General features: G+C 43.4%; 1 protein-coding gene across 1 annotated transcript in view; it reads right to left on the reverse strand.

Annotated features, from left to right (window-relative positions):
- FNDC3B (fibronectin type III domain containing 3B) overlaps positions 1-17,869 on the reverse strand; it is a 210,756-nt gene that overhangs the window by 51,852 nt on the left and 141,035 nt on the right. Inside the window, exons 8-12 of the mRNA XM_082319581.1 lie at positions 15,382-15,539; positions 13,088-13,147; positions 10,136-10,274; positions 9,746-9,799; positions 1,333-1,457 (exon numbers count right to left, since the gene is read on the reverse strand). Coding sequence (XP_082175707.1) covers positions 1,333-1,457; positions 9,746-9,799; positions 10,136-10,274; positions 13,088-13,147; positions 15,382-15,539 — 536 coding nt within the window. The remainder of the gene's footprint in view (positions 1-1,332; positions 1,458-9,745; positions 9,800-10,135; positions 10,275-13,087; positions 13,148-15,381; positions 15,540-17,869) is intronic.

Genomic DNA, 17,869 nt, shown 5'->3' on the forward strand with positions numbered 1-17,869 from the left:
GAGCAGCTGACCATAAATATAGTTCTTAGTTCACGCCCTCCTCAATAGCCTGAGAAAAAAAAGAGAGAGAGAAGAACAAAAAAAAAAGGGGGGAGGGTTGAAGCATGCCCTAAAATATTTTAAAAATCTGGAATCTGGCAAAGAAAAGAGATGCCCAAACTGGGAACTTTGCACAAAACTGGCAGTCCCCTTCCAGTTACCCTCTGCAGCTCCAGCCTCTCTCTCTCTCTCCAGATCAAGAATCATTTCAATAGGGAGGGAAGTAATCTTGCAAGAAGCTGGCCAAAGGGACTCTGTGCACACGTGAAGTCCCAGTGCATCTCAGAGGGAAAACAGAGGAACATGAATGAAGAAACTTTTTAAAGCTAGATATTACTACGAGGTTTGTGTTTTGGAAGAGAGAACAATACAGGAATCTCCCTCAGCAAAACACACTGTAATGTACCACTAGTGTTTCTTTTTTCTGTCCTTCTTGTAATAATGATTAGATCCTGTTTAGCTAAGAAGGACAATAAAGGAGTATACAAGAGCTCTGGATGTTTAGCTTCTTCACAGCTCAACTCTTCCTGCCCTACTTTCCTTCCATGAGCACAGGGGCGCGCAGCCCCTGCAGCACCCTCTCTCTTCGGGCACACTCCGGTCCTCAGCTGCAGAATATTTTAGCCCACTGCTCCCTAGCAGCTCCTGGAGGATTGCAGTAAGTCTGATTTCTCATCATCTTCATTTGAGCGCATCGGTTCACGTGCGAGGACAAGCAGAACCTGAAACCCATCTTGCAGGGCCCTTGGGTGTGCCTGTCCTCTCTCGGTCCGGGCTCTCTCACCCTTCTTTCCCACCCCATCACCAGCCCTGCGGAAGAAGGAAGGGACTGTACTGCTGAAAAAAGATAGAAGGGCTTTGCTTTAAACCAGAAAAATAAATATATCAAGATTCCTTTCAAAATCTGTAACTCGGCTTCCTCTTGCTTGTTTTTCTTGGTTCACAGAGGTCCCTAGTGGGAATTTTACATAACAGATGTATTCTTTTTGTATTAGGAACAGACCACGAAACACCATTTAACACCTCAAAAGGAGCCTATCTTCTCAGGCTAACCTCATCCTGCTGAAGGTACACAGTGATTCCCTGGGAGGTGAATGATACCACCAGGGTAGGTTGGACTTACTCTAAAGCATTGATAATAGAGCAAATGTCAGATATTTAACTCAAAACCATAAAGAGAAAAAACAAACAAAAATCCCCCCCCCCCCCCCATTCCTCTTTACACTGTCATTGATAGTTAAACTTTTCAACTACCCCTTTTTCTCCAGAAAGCGTGTACCTTGGGTGACTTACCTAGTACCAACGTCATTCTGAGCTGCTAATCGGAAGGTGTAACCCAAAGCCGGACAAAGCTTAGTCAACTTGCAATGCTTCTGGCTTCCAAAGTAACATTCTCTGAAACCACTGTTCCTCTTTCCCTAGAAAGAGAGAAATCTGTCATCGGATAGCTATGAAACAAACCCACGTGGTTCTTATTTTAAAAAGAGCTGTTAAACGATATTAGAATTAGGCGCTTTCATAGAGGCACTGTGCAAAGCAAGCTGTGTAAGCCACTGACAGCATTGCTACCCTACCTAAAATAACACTGATCAACACAGTCAGTCTGCTGTCAGACTCCTCTTTTCAGATTTTTGTCTTCACAAGATTACCTACAGCTTCTGTCATCCTGCTTGAAGTGCAATTTCTCCTACTCATTAACCAAAAGTCACGCAAGTTAAGAGTAAAATTGATCTCTGAATCAAGCCGGTCACAGGAGCACAGGAAAGCTGCAACCAACATTTCGTGCAAGCGCTACCCTCTGCTCCTCAAATCCCATGGAAGCCCTCCCTGGTCCTTCAGAAACGCTCTGTCCCACAAGAGGGCTCCCGCTCCCCGCGGTCCAGCCCGTGGCCAAGCCCAGCGACTGCCGCCCGAGAGGGCCGAGCCTGGGTGCAACCCTCTGCTCCCGAGCCTGGGTGCAACCCTCTGCTCGGCCCCGTGCCCTCGAGGGCAACAGAGATTTATTCATCACGGAGGAGTATTTAACCTGCCAGGTTCTGGACCCATCCCACTGCTCAGAGCACGCGGCCATGCGATGAGCAAAGAGGGTTTGTTGGAAAGCACGAAACTTTGTGAAGAAACTTAGACAGCGGCGGTATGGTTTATGGGAGCTTCACGGCAACGTGACCTGGAGCGATGAGGAGCCCTGACAAAGCCAAGATGGGGCGGCAGCAGGAGAGGGTACCGAGACACCTCCAGCTCCCAAGTCCCTCCTCAGGTACGCTAAGTACAAACCAGCACGGCCGAGGACAGGGACATTCAGGAGTTCTCTCCCTCCCCGCCACGTTTAAAACGGAACAAAAACCTTTTCAACCCAACCCAACTTGGTATGCCCTACGGTAAAAATAAAGCCGAGCTTTTTGCAGGACAGAGAGCCCAAGACAACAAAGAATAACTGGTCTCATCCTGGGCCACATGTGCGAAATGGTCAATTTGAAATTTTTCAGGAGAAGGGGCACAGGTTGCTCAACTCTACATAAAGAATATCTACCTGAGCTGAAGCAGTTTAAAGGAGTTTTAATTTCAATACTTGAATGCAAAATTAACCGACAATTACATTCGAAGTACCCAAACCAGAAACCTAGCAAAGCACACCCATGGGCTCGAGCGGGTGCAGGAGACATGCCCATCTCTGCAACTTCTTCTGGCATGAGAGCTCTGCTATGCCATTTACTATTTTTGGCACCTGCCTCTACAGTTTCTAATTTTTATTTTCTCTCGGTAAAATTAACATCCGCCCATAGACAAGACTACTTATTTCACTTGATATGCACTAACTTGACAGAAGAGTCAATGTTTCTATACCCAAGCAGACTATCAGGAAAATCCCCTCTCTACAGAGGCGTCCCTCGCTGCAGCCAACAGCCTCGCGTGCTGCGGCCCCCGAGCTCTGCTGCCCGCCCGCACACCGTGCTTCCTCCGCGCTCAATACACGACTTCACCATTAAAGATCCCAAAAATGCCCGAGTGGGACACGCATTTCCCACTAGCCCATTCTCCAGCCCTTACCAACCTCCACTTCTTCTCACTCAGATTGCAACACAGAAGGCAGAACTCCAGAAAATATTTGTAGTAAGTCTCCAAAATGTGTTTATCAAGCCAGAAACGATGCTGCGGACCTCCAGCACGGCACAACGATTTGGAGGCACGGAAGGGACATTTTGCACCCTGGCAAACTGCCATAATTAACTTTTATTTATACAGTGGGATCCTACACTTGTTCCAGAACTTGGGTTTAATACACAGTCGTCTTCAACTTCACCCACCTGCTCCAGCTGTAACATTGCTGTTCGGCTGAAGTCAGTGAAGGGGTGGAATTGGAAAAGAATCGTGAATCCTAAAGCAAAAGTCTTTTGTAAATGAGAAAACTGTTTCAGATCTAAAATCCCTAGATATAGAGCTATATAAAACTCCTTTTGGACAAACATAATAGGTCACCATACTACTCAGCTCAGCAGTAACACATTTAAAATCCAGACTATACAAAATCTAATTAGTAATCCTATGTTTTAGTAAAATATCCATTCATCAGTGCAGAACTACTAAGAATACATTTTTTCCCTCTATGCAAACTCTCTTTTATAGGTTCAGATGCATTAAATTAACTTTTCTTTAACTCTTTAAAACCATCCTGACTCCAGTATTTGTAAAGCATTTGAAAACATTTAGTCTCTTTTTGTTTTCTGCTTAAGAATGTATTTTTTTGATCATTTTCCTATGTTTTTTTCTCCAAGAGAACAAACTGACCAAATGCTAAGCATGCGGTCGATAAACAGATGAGCAGCGATGGCTGGCTAAAAAGGAGAGCCATGGAAAATCTCACCTGCAGCGCAATGCCTGAACTGAGAGCAAGGGACCAAGGAAACCCCAATTTGTCAAACCGGTGGGTTAAAACTTTGCAAAGGTTGCCAAGCATTTACGTTATCTTCAACTTTCTAACAGTACAAATTCTGATATTGTATATATTTTTCTTCCAGAACTGGTACTGTACATTCCCCAGACTCGCTCAGAGACCGACTGGTATTCAAATTACTCAGACTGGCTGGTATTTTGGATTCTATTGGCACTAATTGGAGAGGCTGGCCGATATTTCTAATTATCCTGGCATTAATAGCCTGGAAATAGTCTCTCCGCTCCTTCTCTCCCAAGATTTATGAAAGCACTAATGCTGGCATAATTATAGGCAGGAACAACTGGCAGGCTGGTACTGGCTGCCACCCAAGAGTCTTACAGCTTTCCCAGAATCCTTCTCCTATTCTTTGTGCACTCAGCATCCAAGTTTTAATCCTTTAAATAATGTTTCGTAAGTTGCTTAAAATATACTGTATCGTTTCCGCAAATATTTCTAATCCACAAATTTCAGAGGGAGAGCGGACACTGACTTCTTCACTAGCCCAGGTTTCTCCAGCCTGCGTTCCCTATCCTTCACGAGGACAACCCATACTGTGATGATCATCAGGGCCTGCCCAAGGAAACAAGAACAATTCAGCTCCACACATCCATTAGAATTTGCACAATACTATAACACAGCGTTTTAACACAATTTTTAAGACTTCTGCCTGCTCTTTCAGCTACATTTCAAGCTACACACTCACTTAAACCAGGATGCTCAAGTTTCTCTTGGAGATGGCGTTTATTGAGACAAGGGGTTTGAGATTTTAAATGGGTTTTGTTGACTGCATTCCCTGCGGTGACAAAGTAAATAAACAGGAAAGGGGGAATGGGCCACTGCAGGTACAGTGGGTACAGAAATGGAGCACAGTCCTCCGCAAGACCTCACTTTGCAAAAGTCTGAATAAAAGCTGCCAGCAACCAGGAGGCAAGATGGCAATCTGCTGCAGGCCGCGCCAGCGTTAACTTCTGTGTTTGGTTCATATTGGCAATAAAAAGCAACAGACTGATATTCAATCTGACACAAAGCTGCGGAGCAAACTGTCAACAATTACCATAACACACCCTAACATCTTTGCAAAGCATTGATTGCGCAAGCTCTTATACAAGTAGCTGAATTTTCTAGATATACAAACATTTAGAAGACAGAACGGGACCTATGAAACATCCCTAAAATACACAGAAAAAACTATTTTATCCAAGACTCTCCTCGTGCATGTCTCCAGAGCAGCATAGCCACAGCGCAAACCTAGAGGGCAGGCAGGTGAACGAACACAAGCCCAAGCACGAGTGTGGAGCTCTGCGTACCCGAATTCTGGTGGACCATCACTGAGATGCGTGGCCCAGATTATCAGCCAGTACAAACGAGCACATCTCTGCTAGCCTCGAGAAGTTTAAAACTTTGTGGCAGAACAAAATTATCTCCCCTTACCTATATATAAATTAATTATTAACTACCCATCACCAAATCGTTAAATAGCGTGGTGTTGTATCTGTCTCTCTCTTGAGCAAATTAAAATGAGATGCTTACTGGATGAGAATTAAAGCTGCTTTTGAGCTCTGTACACAACAGCAGCACACACTGCGTGAGAGGGATGGCCTTGTCTCTGGCTCAGGAACAGTCCTCCACTTTCCCATAGAGAATGAATAGGATACTCTCACTATCCATACACACAAGAAAAACATTTATTTACTACCACTTAATCACAGAATGATCATTTCGCATCTAATTAGTAACAAAGGCCTGATTCTTACAGCAGTGCCAGCGGCATTTTTCAATGCAGTTACAGTTTACTGATTTTGATGAACGCTGGCATCAGGAGAAAGCATCACCTCCTTTACAGTGATGTTTTGTTTGGTATGTTTTTAACGCTACTTTTTCCAATCGGCCTTTTGCTTACCCTGAATGATCAATCCTGGCACAAAGTCATCGATCGACTAGTTCGGGTTTGTAAGTTCAAAGGGTTCAGGTTTGTAAAGTTCATAGAAAAAAGAGCCAGAAGGTGGAGTTTTCCTCAATTACGAATTTTACATGATTTTATTGCCAGACTACTATTGCCAATCCCAGCACCTCAGGTACAGGCGTGTTCAGATCCTACTGAATTTCACAATCCCTGTGAAGAGGGGCTGAGCCTAAGTCCTCTGAAGTCAAGGGAAACTTTGCTAGCGTACATCCAGTGTAACTGAGCGACAATTTGAAGACTGTCCTCCATAGTTCTTCGGGCATTTTAAGTTAAAACAGTTTATTAGCAAGGCATTACAACTATAATTCAAAGACCTGCATCAGTCCTGAGAAAGAAAGTATTTGTGTTTTCTAATTAACGTGTAACACCAGTCACGTTACAAACCATTTAACCCAAATCGAGAGGGAAAAAGGTGGAATAGCAGGAATAGCTTTGGCCATTGATTACTCTGACCTTCCAGAGCCTGCAGGTGAGGGAAAACCCCAAAACTCAGAACTAAACTGAAGCAGCAGCAGCTGGGTAGAACCGGCACAGGGACATATTAAGCCATATAACCTTCTCTTCATCAAAGTAGGTCAGAAAACAACACACCTAATTCCAATGAAGAAACAAAAGCAACTCATTTGTGTTTCATCTAAAGCTCATCTAATGACGCGAGCGAAGGTTTTTAAAGTATGTATGAGAAAAGAGAGCTAAACCAGAGAATGGGAACAGTACTGCGTCTGTTCTCAGCAAGACACAGGAAAATAAAAAACCAAAAATCTGCCTCAAACGCCTTTCTCCAGTCCCTTGAGCGACCCTGCAGAGAGGCGGGGAACCGGCGGCAGGTAGGCGGGGTGGGACGGGGCTTGCCGAGGAGCGCTGCACCCAGGGACCAGGCAGGGCCCCCAGCACCCAGCTGGCACCGCAGCACCTCGGCCCCGCGGGACGCCCCACCTGCAGCCACCACGAGATGAGACGCTGTCCTCTCGCTACAATTTACAACCTCACCTAATCCTAGGGCTGCAAAACACGCCGCTTCTGCTGTCGTTTTACGGCAACAATTTATTTTTTGCATATACAAGTGATGCCACCTACACTCCTGGGTACATGTTAGATGCTATAAACTATGCCTCTGCCCTGTAAAAACAGGAGGAACTAGTTGAGATACTGTTCAGCATCTGCCACGCTCCAAGATCTGAATTGCCCCAGAGAGAGACAACCTGTGCCCCACCGCGCGGGAGCGCGAAGGGGCTGCTGGAGCCCTGCCCTGGGGGGAGCGGGTAGCGCAGCCCGAGCCGGGGCAGCCGCCAGCGTGCCGGGGGGCAGCCGGACGCGCTCGCCCGACCACCTCCACCACTCCCCGCGGCTCCCGGGCCTGATGCCAGTTCTGCCTCTATAGGCCGAGGCTGCAGCCTTTGCACGACGGCTTTCCAGGACCTGCACGTCGCTTCTGCGTGGCGAGGGCTTCCCACGGCTCACTCGCACGCCATCCCTCCCTAGGAAGGCACTCAACTTCTCAAGGCAGACTGCCATTTTAGGGTGTTTTTCTAACTTTATCATCAGATAGATTTCTCGTTCTCCACTCATGCAAAGCCCTCTCTGCTCTGCAGCCACAATTTAATTTCCTTCTGATTGCTGATTTTCCCGTGTTTATATTTTATTCTGTGCCCTGTAGCTAATGAATGTTGCTCTAGCTGAGTTCTGGCAGAGCGTTCGCCGTTGCCTGGCAAGCGTTCTCCTCTTCCCTGACGTATTTATTTCTTGATTTCACCAGGACACAGTGTGGCATTGTAACAAAGTTAGTGCTTTTGCTTACGTGGAGTTTACACAACCAAGTGCGAGGGTATAGGGCACTGCAAGTGAATTCTCTTTTGTGCTTGGGTGCCGTGGCTCCGGTAGCTAACTGCACCCTACGTCGGAGGCACAGTTTGCAACGGCACACGCAAAAGGGAGCGGAACAGCTTGCCGAGCTCGCTGTTGCAGGTAGATGAGGCTCCTGCGGATGCCGGCACAGCCAGCCTGCATCTTCAGGCTTTTTCTTTAATACGCCTTAATAGCAAGTTTTAATTCAGCAACTTAAAACTGCACTTCTCTCTCATATCAGAGGAAAAAAACTTTCAGAGAAGCTACACCTGTGGCATTAACTGTCTCACAACCCGACAACCACATTTCAGTCAGGAGTCTTGTCAAACAATTGGAGAGGTACCAAATTCCTTTGCGCAGGGCCATTATTCTTTCATCGTTGCTGGCTAGCTGTCCACTGGGAGCTCAGCTTCCAGGATTGTTACTGAGAAAACAAGGTAATTAAAACAGATAGACTAAGGGAATCAGGATGCCTTCATTTTTCCCCATTGGTACATGAGGTAGCCTAAACCAAACTACTTTTGCCCTGTGAAAAATAGGCATCATAACAACTCTTTCTGAAGACAAAACTCCACGTATATACTCAGTACTAAAGGGTTTAAAGGACGAAAGCACTTTAGAAGTGCCTTACATATATCCAAAATTACGACTAGAGTCCATGTGGACAAAATTAACATCAAAAGTATTTACACTGTATTAACGGTCTGTTGTTGATCTTTCTTCTGACAAGACCTTCGGTTGCTTCCCTCCCCTTTGCAGGCTGGAAGCATTCACGGTGCTGTTACATCCCCATGGCTCCACGCTCCTTGCAAGAGATCACAGCGGCACAGTCAAGCTGCCACAGAAGGTGTAATGGGATCATCCTGGCCCATCCTTTTGGAGAACTGTCTTTTTAATCTCCTTTCCCAGACCTCACACTCCACTTCGTTCTTCTTCACTGACAACCTTCCCCCTTCCATTATGCAGAGAGGGACAGCAAACCATTCTGAAATTATTGTTTAAATTTAGTTCAGTTCAGCGGGTTTCTTGTCATGTAGACCCCGCTTGCTGTGATACTGCATACAATAAATGTTTGCACAGTGAGCGTTTCCAAACATCCAATATGTAACAGAATACTCCCTTTGGAATAGTATTTTTAGACTACTAAAACCCTCAAGAGATGTTTCTCAGACTGTACAACTAAACACCCCTTCACATTCTTCATTTCCTGACTCATCACTTTTTTTTTTTCTTTACATGTTGCCCAAGCCTTTTCTGTCACCCAATACATGTTTTTTCCTTCAAAGATGACATTTACTGACTCATGCTTTCTGCAGAAATACGGCTTGCACAATGGAAAGGAGGCAGAAAGGAATTAAGGGACGGAGGGAGGACTCACAGCCAGAACCCACCTCCAGCAAATACTCCACATCTCTTGCTTTTGGCACTCTCCCCGACAGCCCACTGCTCACTAATGATGCAAGATATTTGGGACAGAGAACTTATTTCCTTTTGTGCCTGGGACTAACTGCCACTATGTAAAGGACACCGTTATTTTGACCCTGAACACATTCTCTGTCGAAAGGGCTGCAAGATCACGGCTCTTCTCCTTTGAGGCAGGAACAGTTTTATTCTGTGCTCAGGCAGCATCCAGAAGAAAGAGATTACGAACAGAGCCCTAAGATACATCACAAGTATTTAAATAATAAGTAACGGTAATTAACAAATGAAGTCCACCAAATGAGCGATTAAAAGTTCGATTTCAAGAGTACAGAAGCAGAACATTGTCTCTGCATAAAATACACTGAATGAAAAGTTTTCCCCTCACTGCCCCTTTCACCTCTCCAACTCTTTACCTAATGCCATCAGGATTTCATTTTCCTACTTCTACTTTCTCCTGTATTTAATTATTTTTCCTTACTCAGCAAATCCTTGTAAAGTCTGAGTGCCATTCATGTATGTATTTATTTCAACTAGTTACTACTTACCTCATCCCACTCCAGAAGGTAGCTGGTGATTTTTGAACCATTATCAATGGGTGCCTACGAACAAAAATAAACAAAAGGTGATTTGGGGAATAAGAGAAAACTACTTCGCCCCCAGGCAAATGACTAGAGTTTAAAGTAAAACCAAAGCCTGGGGTTTGCACACAGCTTGGCAACCTCTTCACGAATACTGAGAAGAAGCTGGACGTTAATGAAACACATACATTTGAACAGTCAGGTCAGTGCATGGGGAGGGATTTGTCAGAGTACAGCAAGTTCAAGTCCTTTACTGAAAAACGACTGTCTCAGCTTTCAATTATTTTCAACGGCTATGCTCGCTGTCGGTAAACTGTATTTTTCACTGCTTTCTTGCCCGATCCAAGCATTACCTACCTTCCATTGTAAGGTCAAGGAGTTTTTGGTCCTGTGCGAGGGTTTGGGTGGGAAGGGACACTCTGGTGCTGAGCTGTGAGTGGTGAAGCTGACTGGCTCTGAGCAGGATCCCTTTACTGAGTTGTACATTGCATATACCCTGGAAACAATATTCAAATGGGTTATAAATCTGCTGACAGCTACAAGATGAGAGAGCACTGCCTCAGCCACAACATTTGACTACCAAAGCATCCACGATACTGTCCACTAATGACAGATTTCTCACAGACCAGTGGCTATCATTATTTTACTTCCCTTGGTACAATTATGCAAAAAAAAAAAAAAAATCACAGCAGAAGAGGAACATTACAGTCTTTTGTGCAAATACTCCCACAGAACACTGAGTTATCATCATCTTTTCTTTCCACCACTATTTCCTTGCCTATTGCCAGACTTTCACACCCTGTGCTAAAATCCTCTTCCCAATGCAACAGAAAGCACGAAGTCATGAGAAGAAGGTATAAACTTTAATGCCTGGTTTACACTTGATTCACATGTGCCACGTTGAGTGCTAGAAACTGCTGGTCCCCTTCCCTGGGTACAAGCTTCTCCTGCGTAGCTCCGGTGTCAGCACTTAGTGGATCTCCATGAATTGGAACTAACACAGCTCAGGAATATTACTCTGATAAACTGAAAATCTTTAAAGCAAATTTGATTTCAGGCAAACCCTCTATATCTCAGCACCGAGGGGGATACACAATACCAAATAATGTGGGAAAGCAAATACAATATAGTCGAGCACTTCCTCACGAGGTGCTTTTCTCTGAAAAATTAATGATGTTATTTTTTCCCTTCACATTTTCCAGGCAGCAAAAGGAAAGTGCAAATTTGAAGTCTTCTACTCAAAAAAAACACTCAAACCATGACCAGACGATGACCTCTGAGCTGGCTGTAGCTATTGTGTACTTGAATGCAGAGTTTAAGAAAGAGCAATTTCTAAATTTGTTTTCAGTAGATAAGAGTAATTTATGTACAATGGCCACCTACGTAGCATCAAACCTTTCGGGGGAGGTTCACAAGAGCTGCTATAGTGCTGCTGCACCCATCACCTGTTAGCAGGCGGGAGTGAAAACAAATGCAATTAATGAATTGAGTCTGCATCTGGCGAGTGGTTATGTACGCGCGCTGGAAATCAGCGGAGCTAAGCATCAAACACAGGCCATCGGGGAATACAACCGTGCAAAAATGAGCTTAACGAGCATCTTCTGCAAGTCCTTGAAACACAGTCATCTCTGAAGGTACCAAAATAATACTACTTGAAGAAAGGCAGGAGGGGGATTCGGAGCGAAGCAGGTTGTCCCGGGTGCCCAGGGCCCAGCAGGGCAGGAGCGAGCGCAGGCAGCTCGGCTGTGCGGAGACGAAGCCCTGAGGGATGCTGCCAAGGTTAAGGAGACCCGAGGCGATCTGCTGAGTAACCATTGGCCCCATAAATTTCCTTATTTAACAGATTTATTTCTTCACAGTTGTTAATACATAACGCAGTTTCAGTGAAGAAAAAAAATTGTCGTGGAAAGCAAACAGTCAGCCTTTTCAGTGTTGGTTCCCTCCACTACAAACACAGGCTGCTGCTTTTTAAGTATGACTTTTATGTTTAGCAGTCACTTTTTCAACGAAAGTTATTGCTAACTGTTCACAAACGATTTATAATTTGGCAAACCTGCAGGAAGGCGGAGGGAAAAGTAGGCAGGCAGAGTGCCGTCAGCCAGGACACGGGGCAAATACCCCCGACGCCCCTAAAAATCACAGGAGACCTCAACGCCGCGCTTCGCACGGCAAGCGCTCTGCTCTTTGAAGCTGGCTTTAAAAATGATGCTCAATTGCTTACAGCAGGACGCTCAGCAGTGTTTTACAACCTTCTCCTCCTCGCTACCATCCATTTGCTGCTAGGGCTGGGACTACTGCCCGGCCTGGGAGCCTGGGTCTTTTGCTTATACACAAGAAGTTACTTCTGGTCTTGTGCTTCTACTTGCAAAGTTCATTTTAGGGCTCCACTAGAAAATATCCTTACAAAAACAGAAGCTATAGTATAAGAGAAAGACAGACACATTTTGGTGTTGGGTCTTCTTTAGAGCTAAGAAGCAAAGTGTTTGTTTTTTAAAGTTTTACAAACAGTAATAGCCTTGATAAGAAAAAGCACGCCAAACCTAGCCCTTGTCTGGAAAAACAGAAGGAAACAATAGACAGGAGTGAAAGGAATTTTTTTTTAAAAGGATATTGAGCATAAGTGAACAGGATGTGAATTTGAAGCCTTGGTTTGTAAGCAAAGTCTTTAAAAAAATCCAACGTGAGCAGGTAACAACACAGCATTAAAACATCAGGGAGCAAAACTGAGAATGTGTTAATAATTACTAAATGTGTGAACACATTTTTAGAATCAAAGAGAAATATGTTCTAAAAACATCAAGACAGGCCAGTATGAATCCATTTTTTTTTTAATAAACACTGAAATTACGATGGTCAGATGGATCAGCAGATTTACTTCGTGAAGCAAGGAGTATATATGACAAAACTGTGCTGGAGCACTTTCAGTGCTAGCAGACCTATGTGACAATAATTAGACAAACGCCAGTTGCTTTAGACAAATTTTGAAGATGCTGGAGGTATCTCACTTCGATACACGAGCACTTCCAGGCCTGTCACACATATAGATATGCAGATCTCTTTTTTTTCCCTCTTACTATAGCAATGACAACAACATGACAGAAAATGTATTGTTCAAAAAGCACTATCGCAACTTAAAGTCCGACATAAAAATCTATCAGAAAATATTTAGAAGCCACTGAAAAAACACCTACAGAGGTGACCGTGAAATTCTTGAGCTATGCTGTACAGTTAGATAAAAAACTTTCACATTTATTCTAACATAATCGAAGAGTTTATATTTAAGTGACATCCATAGTCACACTAACTCACCTGACGTGATAATCTGTCGCTGGCCTAAGGTCTTTCAGGTTATATTCTAATTCTTCTCCACTGCAGGAAAAAAGCCCAAACCCAACAAATCAATAAATTATGAAAAGCAGTCTCACACTTAGCACAGCTAGTGATTTTCCAGTGACTAGCGACTCCCTCCCATATTATGATTTGAAAGAAGAAAAAAAATCCCACCACAGAAGAACAGTAGGAAACAATATACCAACAATTTGTTGACACACTTCAGGTTTCTTGAAAACTTTATAAAGCTCCGTATACATGGCAGAAAAGTAGTTATCACCCCAGTTTATACAGCGAACTAGCTACATGGGTTTATTTCAATGCCGTCCTTACATTTTGTTGATATTTGCATAAGGCTCTTTGTGTTTTTCAGCCCTCACAGAGCTGGAAAGGGCAGAATTGATACATTACTTTTGTACTTTCTGCACATTCACTGTTTCAAAACCCTTTCTAAAAAGTGAGAGTCATTGAACTTTAGAGGAAAAAGTGTATTTTCTCACACAATCATTCCACTTTTTTGCTTTCTCTTCCAGAACCATGCTCTCTGTGAGGACCACGGCAAGGAGATGTTTAATTAATGCCCTAACAGCTGGACTCAGATATCTTTCAATACCAAGAAAAGTAAAAGCACAGAGTTTCAGACATTTTAGGAAATCAAACCAGCATACGATCTCTTAATTTCAAACATAGCCAACATAGTTAGGGCTATTCTTTTTCGCTTTGGTTTGTTTGCTGGTAACTGAACAATAGGCTCAGTCATGTGTTGCCAGTTCTGTGAAGATTAAGGTACGGGTCAATGCTCAACAAGTAATAGCCATCTCATGTAAGTGCTTGGCTTATTTGCGGTTTTATTAAAATACGGGAAAGAAGAAAATTCTCAATTTAGCATAAAGAAATATTTCATAGATAGTTGGACAAATACAGGGAGATATCTCAAAATCAAGAGAACAAAATCAACCAGAAAGCACATGCCTGCTGGGCTGCCAGAAATCCACCAAAACCCCTTCTTCTTTTCATATAGTCCAATGCTCTGCAAATTCAGTTTTTTCCCCTCTGAAACGAGTGCACCTCTTTGTAAAGACAATGTATTCAACATATTGTAGACTTTCTTTTGCCTATAGTAATAACGATTGCTGCTGCTCGTGACGGAGCGTACCACATTAAGCTAATGGCTGTACTCTGGCCAGCAGCAGGAGACAGATTACTCCTAGCAGCTTTAAAACAGATGCACAACATTTCATAACCAGGAGAAAATGTGCAGCCATCACACCAGCAAGCACAAGAAGTGCTAGAAAGCATCCTTCCCATTTTAAGAGCTCAGCAGCACACATTAACCTATAGAGATGCTCACACTGGCTCACAAACAGCTAGTGTAAATACCAGAACAAAAATCAGGCAGCGTTTCCCTGGTTAATACGCTCTTTTTATACTACCCAGGACAGTTCAGGCAGACCTGCCTTTAGCATACCAGGACGAATACCCTAATTCACAGGACATTTTAAGAAAGGAGATAGCTTGGTCTCGAGAGGTAATTCCATAAATGCTGTACCACCTGGACTCTATTTAATGAGATTTGGGAAGGATTAGCTATTTCCCCAACAGCCAAGGTCACATCTCAACATTTTCTATCCTAGACGTCATTAGCGGGGAAAAAGAAAGGCATAATACCATATGTACTTGATCACAGAATGAGCTCAGAGGATCACTGGAAGGAGAGACAGAGAAATCCCTCAGAATTTTTACTGAAGACTGCTGAGAGCCCAGTATTCGGGTTTTTCCGGGGAGCCTATAAAGCCTCCTGATGGGTGTGCTCCCTCCTCTGCTCATCTAAGACACTACAAAGCAGTAAAGCCCTCAACTTTTGCTCGTTAGCTCAAAAAGCAAGCTTTACCATTCGGAATTCTGCACGTCCAAATTTAGCCCATTAGGAAGGCAGCTATCCTGCCTGCATGGTGTACACGAAAGGTTTTGACATTTAGCACAAGAGAAAAAGTAACCTTTTCATTGGCGATGGGAGAGACAGCATCGCATGCAAGACCTGCCCCGTGCCGGGGAGGTGGGAAGGGAAGGCAATTAGGGACCTTGTGATGTGCGCTCCACCAGCTCCCCGCAAGCTCCTCCAGCAAGGGGGGCTGACGGGACAGCGAGGGAGCAATTACAGCGTGGTCAAATGTGCCTTTTTTCTGCGACTGACGGGCATGCCAAAATAAACCCTGAAAAGCTCAGAGAATTTATTCCTAACGAAAACACAAGTGTAAAAACGATGCTGTTACCTGTAAATTATCTTGTATTTTCCATCCCTCCCTTTATCCGATAAGGCAACCTCATAGGTACAGGTGTAAGGCAAACTGTTGTTGTGTCTATCTGCATTTAGAAGGCCAGTGGGAGGTGACCAGGAAAGCAAAACTGTTCTTGCTTGAATATTTGTAACCTGTAAAAGAAACATCAGTTACTCTGAATTCCAAGAAATACACTGTCCCCTAAGGATTTGCTTTTTGTTTGCATCTTCCCAATCAATTTATTATAAAAAGGCAATTTCAGAGCTATCGGTGAAAAGTAAAGGGTCAGAAATGGTCATCAACAACACAAACAAAAAAACAGATTCATGGCATCAACTAATCTCTAACAGATGAGGAATAGAGAGCTGTCCCCCCGCAGCGAGCTGGCTCGTCACTGCCTGCGCACCCAGCAAAGGATGCCTCGCACCGTTCTGGAGGTACCTGCTGCCGTGGCCATTACCAGAAGGCAAGTGGAACTAAGTGAAACAAAGACTTTAACCTATCGATTGTTTTGTATGCATATTGTTTTTCTAAAGCTTTTGTTAGGGAGATTGATAAAACTCTGATGGCTTATTCAGTCATCCCGTTCCTTCTTCTAATTTGAAACTGCAATAATTCAACTGCAAATAAGTAAAAAAAACCACAATTCAATCTGCAAGGTTATGCTGACCCAAAGGCATAAGGGAAAATCATACGAGAAGTCCAACCTGTCAATTAAAAATTACATTGCAAATCCACCACTTTGTGCCCTGAGAGAAAGACTGCATGGACGATCTGTAGTCACCCCTGGGTGCGACACCTCGATGGCAGATAGGGGAGGATTCTCCTTTAATAAAACAAGGAAAAAATACCTCAAAACCCTGCACCAAAACAACTTTATCACCCCTCCAGAGCAGCTGTATTCTTCTGGCCAGGCAGGTCCAAATACCTCTAGAGTGACCGAGCTTACAGAACCAGCATCGCCTTTCTCACCAGGAGAGCCCGCTGGCACGGTGCCGGAGGCATCGTTCATCAGCTGCACGTACTGACCAGCAGCTTCCCAGAGAACAGCCTTCTGTTATCAAGCCAAGAAAGAAGAAGAAAAAAAAAATCCTCCCCCCCCCCCCCCCGTCTCAAAAGAAAAAGAAATAAAACCCAATAGTTGCACTGGCTATCTTGGAAAGACAGCACAACGTTTTTATGCACGCCTTCTGCAAAAAGCCCAGCGAAGCCCCAAAGCCTCCATCGCCCCAGGCTCTCCGCCACAAACTCTCCACTTTTTGTAATGAAAACGACTACGTTTTTCTTTCTTAATTGTAGTGAAAATGTAAATAATACTTTTTTAGCTAGCTTCCATGAGGAGGAATCAAAGCATGAGGTTTTATATTCTTTATTCATTTCTCCTACGCATCAAATTTCACTGGTTCTATCATTTTAACAGATTTTTTTCCAACACACAGAGCAAAACGTTGTTATTTTAGAAGGCGTAAGATGAAGGATGCAGGTGCTTGGTTACACATTTCCTACACTTTTCTTGAGACATTTGAAACACCTTACCCAGAAATTATTTGGTAGTGAAATATTAGCCATCAGCTTGTAAACTGCTTGTTTACAAATCCGGCTTCTGGATACCTTTGTCTAATGGAGAATATTTAACTTCTCATAGGAAAACACACTGCTTCCCGCTGAAGAGCACTGCAACCGTTGTGTGACACCCATACATCAAGCAGATTCCTTCTGAGCAAGCTGTAAAGCTGCTTTTAACAGACTGACAAGTAGGTGACACCATGAAACATCTCATCTTAACTTAAACACCGTGCTCTCAACAGTTAAAGATTTTAATTTACAGCAGCACACTTAAGTCTTGCCAAAAAGCAAACTTCTGCTCAACCTAAGGTGAAAAACAAGTTGTAAGGCAAGAATTTTTAAGTAGTATCAAGCTTTTTTTTTTTTTTTTTCCATAAAAAATATGAACGTGCAAATTCTTGTATGAATTGTCATGGGGTTTCTTGCTGTAGTCACATGTTTCTGATGCTATGAAATCAATGTTTGCTTCAAAAACCTGGACCAGTGCAAACTGATACTGGATTAGATAGCTTATAAGAATCTTGAATGATTCAAATAAGACAGATAAGTTAAATTTTTGAGATATATATATATACACACATGTATGTGAATGAAATTTTGACAAAGATATTTAGAGCTAAAAGTCTGTATCTTAACTAGTACTTTGATCAGAAAACTGGATAGTAAGTTCCAAATAGACTTTTTTTTTTTAACATACATTACTACTATGCCAGCTCAGCCCATCAACACACAGTTTCTTTTATTATGGAAATATGCTTGCATAATTGTTTTTCATAAATTCAGACAGACTTGGAGCTGGAGGCATGATATCCTGCCAATGTTCTAGTGAAATGTTTTTCTCTATGACTACTCACAAGGACACACGTATATATTCTGCGTACGGCAAAAACTCTGGCCTTTCATGAACTTTAGCAAT

This window comes from Platalea leucorodia (genome assembly GCF_965183815.1).
Source record: "Platalea leucorodia genome assembly, chromosome: 8".
In the NCBI taxonomy this organism is placed as follows: domain Eukaryota; kingdom Metazoa; phylum Chordata; class Aves; order Pelecaniformes; family Threskiornithidae; genus Platalea; species Platalea leucorodia.